A 19642-nucleotide genomic window follows, 5' to 3' on the forward strand; every position below is an offset into this window, starting at 1 on the left:
TTTTTTAAATTTATTTATAAGATATTATTTATAAAATGAGTAAATTCTTATTGCAGTTGAAGAGAACCATGAAGATTTGCACTATTTGTGTAACGAATAACACAAATATGGTTTGTAGTACATGTCTCAGTGCTGCTTATTGCAGTAATGATTGTGAGGTAAACATTCGCAATTTTTTTTTTAGTGATTTTCTTGACCTTATGAAAATGTTTTAATTTTGCAGGCGCAGGATACCGATCATTCCTGCAAGAGTGGTCAATTTATTTTCTTATGAAAACATAGAAAAACAAATCTATGGAAACATTGGTCCTATGTCACTAGATTTAATTTAATTTGATGTTTTTTATATAAGAATTTATTAAAAATCTGTTGAAGTATTTAAATGCAGTTTATTTTTTTTTTAAAGTGCTGCAAAGAGCACCTTGAAAACGCAAAGAAATCTGTACAAAGATGTTCCAAAGAAAATATGTATGCTATTTGCATCAAATATGAGTATTTCAAATTTAAATAATAAAAAGAAATGTTGTTAAATCTTGCATTCCAATGATATCAAAATATATTCAAAATCTATGTAAGATCTCATGGAAGAAATAAAGCAACTTCTCAACTTGAAACTTTGTCTTTTGTCGTTCAGAATATTCCTCACTAACACCAATTTCATGTGATTATTAGAGTATTTTAAACGACTTTTTGCAAATTTTCTATTTGATGTAAAAATCAGTCAAAAGTCACGATTGGTTTTACTGAAATCCGCGAGGTGCGCCACGTGTAAAATGTATGGGAAAATGAATGGCCAAAAGTACTTATACAGCCGAAAAAAGTAAGCTCTTTTAATCACATCCATTTTCATATAATTTGTTAGAAAATCTTATTAAGGATGATATCACAATAAAATTTAGTTAATTAAGAAATGAACTTTCATTGAATTAACATCAAATATTTTCATCAAAAATATGAAATAATGCAAAACAATTTCTCTTAACATTAACAAGTTTCCTAAGAATCCCATGTTTTTTTTAGTGATTGTTTACCTTGTCGAGAATTTCTTTCAATAACTTAGAATTAACCAAGTCGATACAAAATCAAATATGGTTTTCTGATTCGTTAGATTAGAGGTCATGAAATAAGACCCATTTTCCTGTTCTAAATAAACTCATAATTGCCTTACAATGTGATTTTACTTTAGGTGGCCAAAATTGCTTACAATGCCAAAAGAGCTGACTCTACCCTACATAAACCCTATCTTATGTACTTTATTTTTCATTTTATAAAAAAAATTAATTGAGAAAACTAGTGTTTTTTTTTATTTAATTTAAGTCTTGCGTAATTTATGGGACACCCTATTATGACCAAGGAAAAGAGTAAAAGTAATGGAAATTATGCGCCCCTCGCGACGATACTTGACACCGCGCATTCTGTGCCCAAAGATTCTTGCGGCAATTTGAGCCGTTCGAGCCGTTTGTTTTTCTCCACTCTTTGCTTATCGTGCAATTTATTTTTTCTATTATTTCATTTTCATATGGAAATATTTTATTAGCAAAAAATATTTTTGATCAATATTTCTGCATGTGCTAAAAAACAGAATATTAGTTAAGTGGTTAGGGGACACCGAAGCAGAATTATAGTACAGTAGAGTCTCGCTATAGGCCATCGCTCTATAGTCCACAATTTATCGACCGTTTATTTCAAAACACTGATTTTAAGTTAGGTTATGTTTTTTAGTATGCGACATGCATAATTATTTTAATATTTTTGGCAAACTTTATTGAGTACTTGTGATAATTATGATCCATAATGAAGAGAGCGAGGACAAGTACCACAATCGCAAAGACAGTGGAAGCCGTCGAGCAATTTCAATACTAAAAATCGTTGATAATTTTAAAAAAATTACATGGACTATAGTGCGACCCAGTGTCAAATTTGAAACCAAATATGGACTATAGCGAGACTCTACTGTACATGAAGATTGAAAAGGGGAAATCTTTCTCCTGAACATATTTTAGAACTTGACTGTTCTCAAGTGCTCCTGCATTATCTACTTTTTATTGTGTTGGTTTGAGTCTCGACTGGTTTACTAAGTTCTCGTCGTGTTCTGAAACCACCAATTCTTATGACAAGAACCGACTTTAGCATCACAATTCTGCCCCAGTTTCTCCTACGGTATAAAGTCCACTTAGTTATTTTAAATTATATATATTTTTAAATCTAATCTCATCTTAATACTTCAGTAATACAAAGGTTTTTGCTTTTATCTTGAGAGCAATGATTGTAAAATCAGCGGCAGATGTAGGGCAGTTGATTGATCTAAATTTAAAGTGAATTGAATTTTTGATATCAGAAATAATAATTCGAGAGGGTAGACCCTGTAGATATAAGAGCAATCGGGAATTCTTGACAAAATTGCAGCATTGCAATATCAGCAACTCTATGAGAAAATCCAAGTTTCAAAATTGAAATATCGAGGAATTTTAGCTCTCCCTGCAGACTTATGTGCACAAAAAATGCCTCGCACAGCAATAAAATCAACTGTCGCATAAATTATGCTGACTAAACTATGATGTTGATTCCTGGGATTTATGCAGATTGAACAAAAAAATAAACTCTTTATTGCATTAATGTAAGCGTTTATTGTTTCATAGAAATGAATTTAAAAGTTTGCTTCAGATTTAATATCATTTTTAGGGATGCCTTTTCGAGCCGCAAAGTGAGAGATATTGATTAATTTCCTGCTTTACGGTATCTTCCACAAATTGCACAACAGGACCATTGAGGAGTGCAATAAACCAGGAAATTATTGAGGATGCAAGGTTGTTAAAAATACCCAATCCTGTGATATCCACATGGATTTTCCTAGAAAAAGATTGAGGTAAATATCAGCACTTTGAGTTATTTCGGGTATTCCTCTTAGTTAGTTATTTCTTGAAAGAAACTTACTCAATTCTTTCCACTTGGAAGTCAAGATCGATAATTTTGCAAATATCGTCCAAACTCGTAATCCATCCATCGCTTACGATTTTGAACTTTACTGAATTTTTTCCTGTAGTCACAGCAATTTTTCCTGATGGTCCAATGCCCCAAAGATGGGCCCAATATTGATTGTAATTGCACTGAAAACCAAAAGAAAAAAAAAAAGATTGTGAAATGCTCAGTAAAACAACGAGATTTCTCAATGAAATCTTACAGATAATTCTTCAAGTCCAAGAGAACCAAAAATCGTCACTGTTGTCTCTTCTTGATGGAGAGAAAAGTCCCCGGTTCTATAGATTGTGGACAAATTGCGTGCAGATCCTTCTTTGGCTTCGAAGGCACCCCAGATTATAACCCAGAAGAATGACTTCTTAAAGTCATCAAGCTTAATCTCTGAGAAGCCTTGCTGATAGATCATTCTGCGAATTTGGTCTAGGAAAAGATCCACAAGTTCATTTGCCATGCCCGTTCGGGTCTGTCCTCTCACAACAAATTTCCTGATTAAATCATTATCCTCGTTAAATAACTGATTCAGGGATACATCTTCGAGTAGATAGTTGAGGTGATCCTTCAGTTGTTTCTCGAAGTACCTCTCCATATCCCTTCGAACTCCCTTGAAAATTGTGTCATCAATGGATGATCTCGTGCTCTGACTGTGCATCTTCTGTCCGGACCTTGAGTAAGTGGCATCGAGATGAATTTGTCCGATTTTGTATTCAACGTCGAAATTTATCGCTTGCAGTGAATCTCCCATGATCCTGTAGCCTACTCGTCCCTGGGCTTTCGTGCTATCGATTGTGGCATTGAGGAGTCCAACGCTGGACACTGGCAGGAGACTCATCACATCGCGGTTGATTATCTCATACTCGCAGTCCAAGGAGAGAGCTCCAAAGTCTACTGACAGGACGAGGATATCCTGCAGCATATCAGCCTTGATGGATGTCAGTCTTGGGAATTCACTCTTTATGGTACGGAGGTTTTTAATCATCCTGAAAACGAAAAGGGATGAAATTATAAAAAATGTCGCATAAAATTTATTGAAGGAATTTTCAGGACGAATTTCGAATTTTTCGGAGGAACTTATGTTAATCGATCTTATTTTTCTCTGATTCTCAAAAACGTTCTTTCAGTTGGACCCTAGCTCACGGGCTCTTTCACATTTGTCGTCTTAAACCTAATGGATCTCATAAGGACTTCAGATATTTCAGCTATTCCCTGATTAACAGACCTAGCCGATTTTTAAGATGCAACCGATATTTGGTAAGTCAGACAATCGTAATAAACAATAGTCAAATAATCTCCTGAAAAGTTCGCTTTAGGGGTATTTAAGCAAACGGTAGACAAATCACAACCGGTTTAATTCATTTAAATCGAAAATCGAATATTTAGATTTTTCACTATCCAAATTAAATAAATTTTTAAAAATTGAATATTTGTACTGCTCTATTTTTTTTATTTTATAATCAAGGAAAATTTTTACTGTGGCCACTTTATCTTTTAATGATGATCATTTTTTTATTTCTTATTTGCCATTTTTATTTTTCTACTGGCCAGTTTTTGTTTTTCAATACTCGTTTATTCATTGTTATTTTTATTTATATATAGCGGTTTTTTCTGTCTTGTAACGTAATTGAAGTTAGCGTGTTAGTGTATTTTTCAAAATGGAAAAATTTAAACTTCTTTAAAGGCAGTGGAAATTCATTCAAAAATGGTAGAAGCACTACCCAATGAGCAAGTTATCCGAAAAACTGTCGAAACAGGAACCAACACAAAGAATAGTCGATAATGCAGTAATAATTGAGAACAGTAAAGTTCTAAAATAAACCTATTCATTTTTCACTGTAGTAGTTAGCACAAGGGCCGTAGCGCTGGGGGGGCATTGAGGGGCAATGCCCTACCTTAAAAACCAGAAACTAAGATAATGCTCTAAGTAGATTGTTCGTAGTATGATATGGTAGAGAAGAAATTAATCTTTTATTAAATGGCCTGATACATCTAATCTCATAGAGTTATAGATTGAAGTGCTTAATGCAATTGGTTAAAATCGTATGTAAAGTCAAACGATAATTTTGTGAAAAATTTAAAAAAAATAAAATAAAATATTTACCCATTAATTTGGCCAATTTGGCATTCTTATTAATGAGTTGAAATTGCAATTATTTGATATTAATTAAATGAAATAACGTTTTTCAATGGTTCTGAACAAAACGAGCGTAAAGATTCTTACATTTCTTACATAAAAAACTCAATATATTTCCATTTCTCATTAACGCATTCTCAAGATTAGTTAAGGAGTTACGTGGATCAAGAAGACTATAAAAATATAATAATTTCTCATTCTTTTTAAGCATATTAAAAAAAATATTTAATTTAAGGTCTTAGGCATATAAAAGTATAATATTAACATTAATTTCATTTCAAATTTTTAAAAATTTAGTCATTGTAACCTTATTTTTTAAGTTTTTTTTTTTTTTTTTTTGAAAAAAGACATACTTTTCGATGAAGAAGTTTTCTCGGAATTGGTCCATCTAAAGTCCAAAAAACAAATATTTCCTGTTAGTTGATAAGTGAAAGTAATCCTTTAACGAAAGATTTTATGTTTACTTGATCAAAACGTATTCTACATTCTACAAGACGAAACATAGTGTAAAACTCGTCAATAGTGATATTTTTGTGTATGAAATTTTCTTAAAAATTCAAATTTCATTTTTTAAAAATTCCATCGTTCAAAGACTAGTTTAACTCATCAGGTAGCAGGAAATGTTTGGTTTTTGGTTTCCAGATGAACCAGTTCCGAGAAATCTTGTCTACCGAAAAATATATTTTTTTCATAAATATCTCCGAAAATCAAGTCCCACAGGATAAATTTAAAAATGAAAATTTCAGGAAATATCAGCCTCAATTCTGAGACCAAGATCAAGATCAAGATCAAGAAAATTTCAAGATTTTGTATTCTGAAATCAAAAAATCAAGATTAAGATGTCAAATCTGTCAAATGTCTTGAAATCTTGAAATCCAAGATACAAACCTTGTGGATAACAAGATTTGCAAATCTAGAACCAATATTTCAAGATTTCAAGACGTAAAATTTCTTGTTTTCTTGAAATAATTCCAAGAACCTGTCTTACCCGTTAGAGGGTTAAGAATAAAAGCCTCAACTTTCTCTAAGTTGCTTTATTTCTTTTCTGTTTCGCTTCCAATACAATACTGCCAGGTTTACAATAGTTGCTTTGACTAAAAGTGCATTTTACACTTGAGGGCAACGCTCGGGCTTTGGACATTGTCCAGCTCAAATCTAGAGCGTTAACAGTCAGCAATTATTACATTAACCCTCTACTTTACTTGCACATTATAAAACTTTGATATTCAAAAATTCGATATCGAAATGATTTTTGAACACAGGTCTCCAAGGATGAAATATCCGCCTTAACTACGTCTAAAAGATATTCGAAAATGAAAGAAATCGTAGGAGCCGTTTTCGAAATAAACCAAAATCATGGTTTTGGTTGGGGAGAAGATGGAGAGAAAAAGAAAACAGACTGTCCTACACAGAAAAAAATATTTTGTAAAAATGTTCGCAAATTTTGTGAATTCCTATGGGGGAGTTACGAAATGCTCGTGAATCGTATAACCCACAAAACATGTTCGTAAAAGTTTGTACTTTTTCCCCAAACATTGTTCGTAATATGATCACTTGACGAACATTTTTCGTACTTTTAAAAACATTTGTTCGTAAATGTTCGTAAACACACAAATAATGTTCGTAAAATTTTGTCATTTGTTCGTGAAGAATGAGGTGGATTATATAACTGCTCTTTCTTTGAGATCGAGTAGTAAAAATCATGAGAAACTCGGATAACGTAAACTATTTTTTTTACCAAGCAAAACACCTTGGGAAATTTCAAGTCTAATTTCAAAGATGCGAAATACGAATTTCTTGATAATCCACCGTATTTGCTAGATTTGATCTTCAGGAATTTCCACCTGTCCAGAAAAGTAATGAAATTCCTCCGAGAGTAATAATTAAAATTGATCTAAGAGGCATTAACAGCTTTAAGCCTCAATCAAATAAGCTCAGACTGATTAACGAAAATATTTAGTCTGCAAAATTTGACGGCAAAAGATTAGCCCCGTTTATCTATGCTGAGAAAATTAGTAGGTTCTTTGCATAAATTGTCTTTATTTGATCCTTCATCGCCAAATTTTACGGACTAAGCATTCTCGAGGATCAGCTTTAGTCTATTTGGGTTCTTAAAAGTGTACCTTGCTAACCTTTCAGAACCATATTTCCACCATGATAGAGAATTGTAGGAGCGTAATTGGACTTAGTACATAAAGTCATAGGAAATTATTTTAGGGAATAAAATTATTTTAAGAATCCAATCCATAAGCTAATAAATGATTTTTTTTCATGATAACAAAAATTTACGAACAATGTGAAAAAAAAGCACAAACTTTTACAAACTCGTTTGTGGGTTATACGATTTACGAGCATTTCGAATAAGAATTCATAAACATTTACGAACAATTTTACGAAATATTTTTATCTGTGTAGTATACCGTCGTTGCGGGTGACTTTGCACTCTGCTGTTCCTGAGACTTTGAACAATTCTAGCACTTATTGATGGTCTTTGCCGATCCGATCTACCATGTCAAAGTATATAGGGATATGTTAAGTACCAAGTAAGGTACAATGATCCTCAAAAGGATGCTTGTGATTTCAGTAATAGTCAATGAAATGCTAATATAGGTATTTTGTCAAAAAACGGCTCCGTGAAAAAGTTATCTGAAGGTGCAATTCCAAAATCGATTTCAGAGTAGTAAATTGCCCAAATCTATTCTAAATTTATCTGGCTAGAATAATCCACTTCGATTTTGTTGATTATTTTTATTAAAATATTTTTTTTTTGCCTATTACCTTTCTAAGAACGCATGATTTATGTTATAAAATTGCATGTGGTGATCTTTCTAAAGCTTTATTATAAAAGTATTTGGCTAAAAATTATCCAATTTTTTGATAATTTAAGATAAAGTGACCGAGATCTACAAGATGGTGTGGTCGCCATCTTGGTTTGACGTTTCTGTCCGCCATTTTGAATAACTGTCAAAACAAAAATTTCATCCGATTGAGCTGAAATTTTAGTATGTCCTAGCTGATGTCAAAACCTTTCCAAAACATATATAACATCCGACCTTGGTCAAGCGATTGCCTAGATACAGGAGCTCCAAGTTCAAAATTTTGACATTTTCATGAATACAGAGCTAGGGAGAGCTTCTTTTATCGAAATCATCACAAAAAAGACAGTACTATCGTTAGGCGATGAGATCTAAATAACAAACAAAAAGAAAAGGATTGTTTTTCTTTATAACAGCATATTATTTGAAGATCTGAAAAACTGTTTTTGCAAAAATGAAAAAATAAAAAAAAATTAATAAATGCACTTTTCATTTATTTTTTTTAATTATGTAAGAGTAAATAAATACATAAAATAAAAGCCTCAACCATTTTTAATGGTTACTGAGGCATTTCATTTAGATTTTAAAATTAAGGATTATAAAATAAAGATCGCCAAAATATGATGATTTCAAAATTTTAAAATGTGAGCTTCTGTATCTAGGTAAATACTTGACGTAGACTGGGACATAGATACGTTCTGAAAAAGGTCTTGACATCAGCTAGAACATACTAAAATTTCAACCCAATCAGACCAGTTTTAGGTTTTGACAGTTATTCAAAATGGCGGACAGAAACGTCAAATCAAGATGGCGATCATGTCATCTTGTAGATCTCGTGCATCTTACCCTTAGATGTGAAGATCTTCATTGTCGTTTATTATCAGAAATTGTTGATTTTTTAGTATTTATTAAAAAGTGCAAAGTCACCCGCACCTTATCCCCAGTGCAAGCCTTTTTTCTTGATTTTTTTAAACATAGTAAGATTTTATAAAATTAATGCTAGTGGCACAAAATCCATTCATTAACAACTGAATACAAATAATTTTACTCAAAAACCCCCCTCCCTTCACTTTAACTATCCACTTTTAGAGAGCAAAGTTGAAAAATAGCGAAAAAACGTGCAAAGTCACCCGCAACGACGGTACTATGACTACTTCTGCCCCGGTTTCCCCTATTACTTCTTTCATATCCGCTAACCGAATTATTTAGGGGACGCTCTTTTATAAGGTTTGAAATCACATTCACCTAATTTATCAACCAAAATTTCGATTAATAACAAGGTTTTTTAATTCAAAATAATAATAAAAATCAAACAGCGTGAATAACAATCGAGCAAACTCCCATAAGAAGTTCTCTGCAATCTCTCATACGAATATCGCTAGTTGCATGAGATTGTTGCAGAGCAAATACTTTTGCTGCTGTTTAAATAATTAACACTAAACTTACACGTCACTGGAGTTATCTTGGAAGAATGTCTTATCGATAATAACATGAGGCATTCCCTCGTTGACGTCATTCCGGCTGATGTGGGCATTGGTGAAAGCTCTCTTGAGGTAGGCGCCAAAATTTGGTTGTATGCGACTAATTGTGTTGGACAGATCGTCGTCAACTTTCACGGGAACTGAATGGAACATTTTTATCAGTTATCTTTGGGTGGCAGTGATTGCACTCTTTGGTACTTTTAGCATGACACACACACATTGAACACTTTACGGGGTTTTCGGGGGGAAATACAGGGAAATGGTCAGAATCGCGGGAAAATCATGATGCTTCGCGAAGAGTTTGAAAGTGAATAGATGGGTCTTGGAGGCGTCCAATTTCGAGTGTTATTTAATTTGCTGAATTAAACTTTCACACTAAAAGACGAAAGTATGCGATTTTTGATACACACGAGAAATTTTCACTGATTGTCCACGTTGCTTCAGCTCAAATGAGAGCTCTCTTCTAGTGCTCTTGGCTCTCTTATCACGCCATGTGTGCAATAAATACCAATACATTCGTTAGCACATTGATTATTTTTCTTCTATGAAGATGTTAGTATTTGGCGTTTGTTGATACTTTTGTTTTTCATTGATTGCGAAATGATACAGAGAGCTTTTTTTTTGGTACGATGGCGTGGGAGTAATTGAGAAGAGGGAGCTATTTAATTGCATAGCAAAAGGCTCTTTTTTTCTCTTTTATCTTGTTGATATTATCAGTAAATTCTCACCTGTTTTGGATGAAGTACCCAGAACGCTGATTAGTAGATGCAAGAAGACTGCTGAGCAAAATATCTGCAGAAAATTATATAGAGTTATTTTAAAGAAAGATTAAATAACTGCAATTCTTAGATAAAGAAAGCTTAAATTTCTAGAGTCATGCTTAAAGTAATTATCTACTTTATAAAGTATCTTATTTTAATTGTGTTCTTCGATTGGCTAAGTGTTGATTTAAGTGTTTTAAGGGTATTTAAGATTTTTAATTTTTGAGTCAAATTTAATAGCTTCAAATACGAACATAGAATTCGTTGGCAGCCAAAATATTGAACAAAGAAAATCCCGGAAGCCAAAATCCCGAAATACAAAATCCCGGAAGCCAAAATTCCGAAAGCTTAAATCTTGAATGTCAAAATTCCGAAAATCAGAATAATCTTGAACGTCAAAATCCTGAAAGACTTGAACGTCAAAATCTTGAAAATTAAAATAATGAAAACCAAAATCTTAAACGTCAAAAGAAAGACAGCAATTTGAATATCCAAATCCCGAAATCCAAAATCTTGCAAGTTAAAATTCCGAAATCCAGAAAGACAAAATCTTGAATTTCAAATTTCCTAAAATCAGAATAATCTTGAGTGTTAAAATTCTTAAAGCCAAAATCTTGAACGTCAAAATCTCGAAAGTTAAAATCCCGAAAGCTAAAATCTTGAACGTCAAAATCCAGAAAGCCAAAATCTCAAAAGACAAAATTTTGAATGTCAAAATCTCGAAATTCAAAATCTTGCACGTTAAAATTCCAAAATTCAAAAACTCGAAAGACACAATCTTGAACGTCAGTGTTCTCGAAAGAATAAATCTTGAACGCCAAATCTCACAAGTTGAAATCCCGAAGGCAAAAATTCCAGAAGACTAAATCTCCAACGTCAAAATCTTGAATAGCCAATAATTTTTCTTTTGTCACAACATGTAAATATAACAATTTCTCCAAAAACAGAAAATTTTGCTTTACCCTAACTTATTCGGAATTTCGACCCATTTTTCCCATTAGGAATTCCGTTTTTTTCGGGAGTTTGGCTTTTTTAGCATTTTGGATTTCAGGATTTTGACCAAAACCTCAACACATTATTAGAAAATTTAGTCAAAAATAAGCCTCAAAACATGTCCTTCAGAAAATTGCTTTCACATTGGTGAGAATTTTTGATAAGAAAGGGAACTTTTAAGAAAATTTATATAGCATCGTATAGGAATTTCTCCAAATATCGCATCCAACGAAATTCGTAGTATTCTACTTCAAAAATGCATTTTTAAAAAATGTCAAAATCATTTTTAAATAGCATTATTAAGAAAATCAACACGATTCCTGATTATTTTAATGAAAGTTTGTCGTTTCACAGCTGAAGGGAGGTGTTTCTGGAAGTTCTTTGGGATAGTATTCAGTACTCAGTAGCTTTTCGTAAAAATAATCCAGTAATGCGAGGGAATAGTGTTTTTCTGGAAATTTTATACCTAGGGAAAACCAAATTTGCTTTGTAGTTAAGCCAAGAGTCGTACAATATTTTCCACATTGAGAAAAATTAGTGAAAATAATGCTAGTGTATCAAAAATTGAGTTATATTTTCTGCCAAAAATCAATTATGCAAAATTCACTTTTCCACTCACCAATTTCCATTTCATGATGGACAACTGTAGCTCTTAACCAAGAACAGAAATAGAATAAATTCACTGAACTGAATTGATTTTCACCATTGCACTGTCTTATATTGTCTCTGGACAAAAGATTAAAGCTCAAGTGGATCCATGAGATATAAATGCACTTGTGGAATCTCAATATAGGGTGCTTAAAAAAAACTAAAGGGATTATTTGATAAATTGTGAGGAATTTCACTCACAATGAAATTTAATCTAAAGATACACATTCTAAAAAATTAAGTACTAAACTCTTGAAAATTTATGCAAAAATTATTGTTTATCTGGGTATTTTATTGTCAGGTTGTTGGGTCAAAGATTCTCCACACTCTCGTGAATTTATTACATTTTTATCTACAATTCTCGTGATATTTTGCAATTAAAATTCAACAACTTTTCTCTCTGAAGAGGATTCTCTTACAACTTTTACCATACACCGGAAATCAATTAATTTTGTGTTCTTCAGAAAATATTTTTAAAAATATAGAAAATTGTTTAAGACGCTCCTTGGAAATTACAATGGGCCAACTCACTTTTTGGCGATATTGAGATTTTAATGTTACTCAGACAGAGAATTTAATAAAATTTCAGATGATATGGAGTCAATAAATTTCGTTATTAGAAAAGTTTTTCAAAATTTTACTCTTTATGATTACTTGCATAATTTTTTTTTAAGTAAAGGGGCACAAAATATATTCACCGTTCAAATTTTTGTGAAACAAGGGACTAACTCAACATATTTTGAAAGGTAAAAATATGTATGTTTCGATGTTTATAATAATGCTCATACAAATAGAAAACAATTAAATTATTTTGAATCAAATTTGTAAAATTATACAAATTTTGTATTTAAACCAAAATATCAAAGATTTGGATGGAGTGACAGAAAAATGATATATGGGTGAAATGTAGACCAGAATGTTCTCTATAATTTTGCCGTAGAACTTGATCTCATCGATTAATCAGAAGCCGAGATAATCGTTGTAGTTTGTTTCTGAACTCGTTTTTTCGCCCAGAGCGCCCCAAGTGTTCATTTGGTGAACTTCAACTATATCAAAGAATTGTTGTATTTTGTGAGACTTTCCATTTAAAATCCTATTTTAAGTGTCTTGGTCGAGAAGAAGTAGTCAAATTGGCATCTGAGTGGTTTCAAAGCATGATTGAAGGAAAGGTCAATTTTTTCACAGTTAAACGGCAAAATCGGATAGATCGCATTGTCTGATCAAAATATAATGTATGGACGAAATATAGACATAAATGTCCTCTATAATTATGTCGCAGTAATCATCAAGATCGATTAAGCACGTGTCGAGATAATTGAGGTTATGTGATTTTGAAATTGGTTTTTCGACTGTGGCGCCCCTGGTGTTGGTCCCACGAAATTCAAATGTTCTAGAAAGTTGTAGCATTTTGTGAGATCTTTCGTTTGAGGCCTCACTCATTAAAATCGGTCAAATGGAACTGGAGATATGATTTTTTGAATTTCGTGAAACTCGATCCCTTATATCTATTGTTCTATTATAACCACAGCGCACTTACGCCACTTTTTGGAAACGTCCTTGACTGGACTAACACTCTAAAATTTGATAAACTTGCACAATGCCGTTTTTGAGGAAAATGAGTGTGAATTTTGATGAATTTTGACGGTATCGCAGCGCCACCTGTGATGACTTTTTGAACTTCTATCTGAAAGTGCTCATCGAGACGAAACCAAAAACCCAAAATTTGGCTCAAAATGTTGATTAGAACCGGAGATAGAGGCCGGTCAATTTTCAAACATTGACCCCTTATAGCTCGGGTCAGGGGTTATGGATCGACTTAAGTATTTTTTTTGTTTGATAAAATTTCTATAAAATTGTCACTGATTCGTATTTATTTATGGAATAATTGACCTATTAATATTAGATCATACGCCAAATACTAGTGCAAATATAAATAAATTTAATAAATACTCTACCGGTCGAATTGAGGAACCGGTCGACTTGAGGGCACTTTCCCTTACTTAAATTTGAGCCCGATGCACAAAGGTTTTTTTTGAGTTATTTAACTTAGAAATTTGTTTTTTTTTCTTTTCAATAAGAGCGCCCCTAGCGGTAGTTTTATGAACTGGCGATGTTAGAAGGGGAAGTGGAATTTCACGAGGGCTTTCCAAAACGCCCTCACTTTTTAAATTCTGATAATTAGAACCGGAGTTATGACCATTTTAAGAAATTTTTTTTGGACCCTTATAGCTCGTGTCAGGGGGGTCGGGGTCCCTAAGTTTGGTATTGATCGAAAGCCCTAAGGCCCAGCTATAACATACTAAAATAGGGGCGGAGCTGTTGAGAAAACAAAAAAGGGGGGTATTCAAAATGGCGGAAGGAGGGGTGGGGGGGGTCAATGCACCAAATTGCAATTTTCACCCGATATATAACCTTTGCCGAAAACCGCAAGTCGATATCTTTTTTAGTTTAGGAGCTATTAAGCTCCAAAGACCGAACGGACGGACGGACGGGATCGGTTTTTAGCCATCCATATATTCGTGATCAGGAAATGTCAAAACACGTTTTGACAAAGTTTGAGCGTGATCAGAGGACATGAAATTTTGTTAGGATTATAGTAAGTGAGATTGTTAAGAATCTCACCTAATATCATTGTGCTATACGACAATTAATTTGAAATTTCTACGCTTTCAGTGTCTGTCAGCATCCCCTAAACGCAACCTGTGGTTAAAGGTAAATGAATTCCAGTGTGATAAGGCCTTACTTACCTTCAGTTATGCTCTGTAATTCTGAGGTCTGGAGTTCGAGACTCGGCGTTGGCGGCTGGAGCAAAAAAAAAAGGAAAACGATGGCACAATGATCTAAAATCAATACCAAAATGTACTTAAATTGAGAAGTATCTGATATAAAATAAAGAAAAGGAAAAAAGAGAATAAAAAAAATAAGGAGGGGAAAGAATAAAAAAAAAAGAAAAGAAGAAAAAAAGAAAAGTAGAAGAAAAAAAGGAAAAGAAGAAGAAAAAAGGGAAAAGAAAAAAAGAAAAGAAGAAAAAAGGGGAAAGAAGAAAAAAAAAGAAAAGAAAATTAAAAAAAAGAAAAAAGTGATGCCACAATGCTCTAAAATTGATACCACGATGCTCTAAAATTGATACCACGGTGCTCTTAAATTGATACCACGATGCTCTGAAAATCAATGCACCAGTGTCCTAAAATTAATACCACAGTGTATTGGAAAGTTACTAAAAAGTAATACATTTATGGCATTGTTTTAATGCCATAGAGTTACTTGATTTTGATGCCAAGAATGCACTAAAATCAATCACAAAAGGTATAGGAGCCTTTTTGATGCCATAAATAGTGCAAAAATGCATTGATTTTAGTGCATTTTTTCTCTCTGTGTGGTGACCATAATTATCTTATGCCTCCAGGCTTATAGAGACTTAGTATCTGGACTGGAATATACGCTTCAGGGTAAAAAAATGCTGATGAGGATTGTTAAAGACGCAGTTGAAGGCAGCGGAACCCCTTCTGGCTTTTGAAAGTACGAGTAATCGAATATACTGCTGACTTTAATCTTGAGTTCTTCCGGACTCTAGATTGAGTGCGTCCCAGGTAAGGAATAGAAGACAGTCGTGGTTGGTTTCTTTCAAAATATTTATAGGTACATATATGCATTTTATGTCTACGAAGACGTCATTGAATACTCAATCGTAAACCTTTGTAAAATTCCTGTATTTTAGAGCCTAAACAGACTCAGGCTGGCCCTCGAGAATATTTAGCCTGTAAAATTTGTCAGTAAAGATTTATCCCATATTGGAGAACTTAGTAACATCAAGTAGAAGTCCTTTGCATAAATTTCCCTTACCTAATCCTTTGCTGCCAAATTTTACAGGCTAAATATTCTCGAGGATCAGCCTGAGTCCATTTGAACCCTTGTAGAGACATAAGAATAGACATGTGACCTGAGGCTTGTAACTTACTTCACAGTATTACTGCTCGCAAAAACACAAAAATAAATTCTGGATGGTTCAATAAATTCACCGGCAATGACCAGTATGAAAAGATTGACCAGTTCCTGATTCCAGCGTTGTTGGGTTAAGGTTGAGGTGAGCACTAGAGTGATGAACGAGAATTTGAAAGGCTACCAGCATCACCGAACCAACAATGACAACAACAAATTGGCTACATGGAATATCGCTTTGCTATTATTAATTATAACGAATTCTTTGTTATATCGTAACCATGTTACAATACCAATAACAATACATGTTAAACCAATTTTACCTTGCGGCCATCGTCGTCTTTGCGTTGATGATCAACCTCCAGGATAAAACAGAATTTTTGGAGATGCAGCAGACATTTGGTAAGTCAAATAAAAACACCCTTTCATAGAACGGTTTTTAGACTAAAGGTTTAGCAGAGTGCTCGAGGGTTTCAAAATGCAGAATAACAAGCAATGGCATTGACTTTTCAGAATCTAATAAAGCGATATGGATAAATTTTAGCTCTGAAGCCCATTTAAGGTTTATAATCGCATTTATTCCATTTATTTATCCTCCAAAAATTTTGATCAGTAATAAGGGTGTGACCAGTATTTCAGTAAGGGAATTGGGGCGGGCAAATTTAAAAAATTTGTTTTCGTCATGAAATGTGGTACAATGTTTAGAAACTTAGCAAGCTATTTATCGTCTTTGTTTTTACTAAAATTAGTTTTAATACGTTTAAAAATGAATTGATATGTATAGAGGTGAATTTGACTCTTATTTTGGACAACTTGACTGTAAATATGGACACAGCTAATCCGCCTCAACAGGATGCCAATTGTTCTTCATTTCATGAACCAATCTTACCAAGTCCTCTTCCTGTTCATGTAAGGGAACCGTAGAATGTCACAAGAAGCCCGGAAACTTTCCATATCTTTCATTAAAGTGAGTTGACTTTGGTACCCCAAGTACGTGCGGATTAGAGTATTCCTTGACCTTTCCGGGAGCCTTTCAAGACTTTTCGCTACATCTCTTTCGTAGAGAAGATGCTCCTTTGTTTCTCCAGGCATTTGTCCAACCTAGTCATCACAAAAGCTAAAACTTCACGAAATTTCATGAGAAAAACACCTGTCCAAAATAAGAAGTATCACCTCACTGGTAAATGTCTTTAAAAATTTCCCATTTTTCACACGAAAAACCTAATTCACAAGGCAAATCTCACTTCAGGTCAAATGTACAAATCACCATTAACGTGAATCAACACAATATTCAATGAATATTCAATAATATCACTCAAAAAAAAGCGAAGAAACATTGTTAGTACTTCACCACAGCTAAATAAGACTGAAGTAAACACGAAGTTCTGTCATATTTCTCGTAAGCAATTGCTCACACTGAATTTTCAACAAAGCAATTTTAACTCAAATCATATTCAAAATTTAACGCATTTTGTGTTAAAATCTTCCAAAAAGAACAAATATTTAGATAGAATTAATTATTCATCAAATATTTTAATAAAAATCCATCATTTTAATCAATTTATTTTTAGTGTCCAATTTTATCCTCAAAGTGTTCAAAATAAAAAACGGGACAAAATTATGAGCCTTTCCCCTATTAGGAGCTATTTTCGTCAATAATTGCTTTTTTGACGGTAATCGTCTGCGCTACAGCGCTATTGTAGGTGGATACGTCAAAATTCTGTCAAAACTGTAATTTTTTACGAAAATTGCTTCCAATGTGTAGGGGCCTTAAAGCTGTCAGAGAATGATATGAACGATATAAATCACAAATTCGAATTGTTTTCCAGATTTTACCGATTTTGCCCAAAAACAGCTTTTGGATTTTTCATATGACTTTGTCATACTGCTACAGAATTTCCCAGCATGTCTGACTTGTTCATTAAAATTTTAATGCAATCTACATTAATTGTAACTTATGAGCGTTTAAATGTCTGATTTGTGTCTTTGAATTAGTTAATATTCAGAATTTGATCCATTAATGAAAACGTTGACTTGATCGATTAAAATCGGGTTAAATTGATTTAAAGCCCAAATATGTATTCACTTTTAAAATAAATTACCGAGAATCGCATTTAGTTTTCGTATTGAAGCTTCAACTAAATTTGAATCAATTTCAGCGGGACAAGTTACTTGCTTATCAAAAAAATTCTATGCATTAACAGATTTAAGAAGAAGCTTTGTTTCACATTATCCCTTTAATTTGCATATTAGTGATGTAATATTGATATGAGTGATATAATTAGTGAGATTAGTGCTATAGTTGTATCAAAAGCTGAGTTATAAATTTCTGCCAGAAATCAATTATGCAAAATTAACTTTTCCACTCACCAATTTCCATTTCATGATGGACAACTGTAGCTTTTAACCAAGAACAGAAATAGAATAAATTCACTGAACTGAATTGATTTTCACCATTGTACTGTCTTTTTATATTGTCTAGGAATCAGAATGAGATTAAAGTTTAGGTGGATCCATAAGGAATAACTTCTATTTGTGCAGCATCGATATAACAATTCTTAAAAATAAACGAAAAAAATAATGGGAGATTTTACTAATTTTAAAGATTTATACTTCCTTTAAAGATTTAAAATGAAGTTTTTAGTGTGTTTTATTGTAAAGTTATTGGGTTTGAAAACTCTCATGAATTTATTAATATTTTATCTGAGATTCTTCTACATTCCTAGTTTGTCTACAGTTCTCGTGCTATTTTGCAATTAAAATTTAATCACTTCATTCTCTTATTTCTCCTCGCAAGAGGATACTCCTTACATAATTTAATAAACATCGGAAATCAATCAAATGGCATTTCCCACAATATTTGTTCTTGTGAAAATACATTACTTCCTATTTAATATATGAGCACGATGCAATCAATTATAAGATTGTGGTCGAAAATCCATTTAAATCAACCATTTCAGGGAATGATTGAAGTTGGATAAATGGTGATTAACATCTTATGTCCTGCTCAAAATAAGCTCATTGATGGTATTCACTGAGAAGCTACTGATGAGGATGTTTATACAATTTCCGTTCATGTTTTTTTTCCACAAATATTTACGCAAATATGTAAAAAAAAATACCAATATAAATCCTGGGTAAATAAAATTATTTAATTCACTGATGAAGTAGCATTAAAATCATAAAAAATTTTCAGTGATATCCAATTGAAGGATTTTCCCATGGTGCTGGGAAAATTAAAACAACATTGTTAAACTGCTTTTTATTATATCACAACCATAAATTGAAAGAGCTAGAGGAAAAGCTGAAAATTCAATTAGCTATCAATGGTTCCCCATTTAAATTTTAATTGAAAAAAACGGTTGATTACATAATTTTCAATTTTATGCGTATTGAGCTTCGTAAAATAATAATGGTAAAATAAGCTCAAAGACAACGAATTGTTTAAATAAAACTATAATAAAGCATTAGAATAAACAATATTAGCAACAAAATAAAAAAATATATAATTCTATTTCGAAAGATTAGGTTTATTAGGTTCTCAAATCAAAGTTTTTCTAAAGGATATGTGTTCTTAATATAATAAAATTATTATACAAATTATGTTATAAAAAAATTGAAATTTCCTTTTCATAATAAAAGAAAGGAAATGGAGTTAAATCTGTGAACAGATTTATTTTAAATATTTGAATTAATTTATTTCATTGGCAACAAAGAACGAGAAATTGTAGTGTAGACCATGCCACAATATTTGCATTATTCACAGATTTTTTTTTTAAATTTATTCAGGATATTTACTAATTTCTAAAAATATTCATGTTGCAAATAATATATCACAAGGGGTAATTCGTATTTTAATATTTCATACCTCAAAAATACCCAATTTCCTTTTAATTA

General features: G+C 32.5%; 2 protein-coding genes and 1 long non-coding RNA gene across 14 annotated transcripts in view; 2 read left to right on the forward strand and 1 right to left on the reverse strand.

Annotated features, from left to right (window-relative positions):
* The window catches only part of LOC129807354 (uncharacterized), a 40539-nt gene extending 39925 nt beyond the window's left edge, over window positions 1–614 (forward strand). For all 10 annotated transcript variants that reach the window (XM_055856566.1, XM_055856564.1, XM_055856571.1 and 7 more), the window contains 2 exons: window positions 57–158; window positions 224–614. In XM_055856566.1, the coding sequence (XP_055712541.1) occupies window positions 57–158; window positions 224–274 (153 nt within the window). In that variant the 3' untranslated portion in view covers window positions 275–614. The remainder of the gene's footprint in view (window positions 1–56; window positions 159–223) is intronic.
* Window positions 615–2603: 1989 nt separating this feature from the next.
* LOC129807359 (uncharacterized) lies at window positions 2604–11860 on the reverse strand. Its single transcript, XM_055856577.1, is given in 8 exon segments — window positions 2604–2787; window positions 2790–2810; window positions 2813–2850; window positions 2935–3107; window positions 3182–3956; window positions 9370–9544; window positions 10133–10196; window positions 11778–11860. Coding segments are annotated over 8 exon segments (1317 nt in total). The 5' UTR covers window positions 11793–11860; the 3' UTR covers window positions 2604–2731.
* On the forward strand, window positions 3582–16635 carry LOC129807368 (uncharacterized). Of its 3 annotated transcripts, none has more exons than XR_008752273.1 (4): window positions 3582–3646; window positions 3710–4227; window positions 14480–15396; window positions 15772–16635. It is a non-coding gene; the product is annotated as an uncharacterized LOC129807368 (long non-coding RNA). The 3 variants fall into 3 exon arrangements; XR_008752274.1 differs by having other exon boundaries at window positions 14480–15112; window positions 15213–16635; XR_008752272.1 differs by having other exon boundaries at window positions 14480–16635.
* Window positions 16636–19642: the final 3007 nt, after the last annotated feature.

The sequence above is a fragment of the Phlebotomus papatasi genome, chromosome 3 (assembly GCF_024763615.1).
Source record: "Phlebotomus papatasi isolate M1 chromosome 3, Ppap_2.1, whole genome shotgun sequence".
Classification (NCBI taxonomy): Eukaryota; Metazoa; Arthropoda; class Insecta; order Diptera; family Psychodidae; genus Phlebotomus; species Phlebotomus papatasi.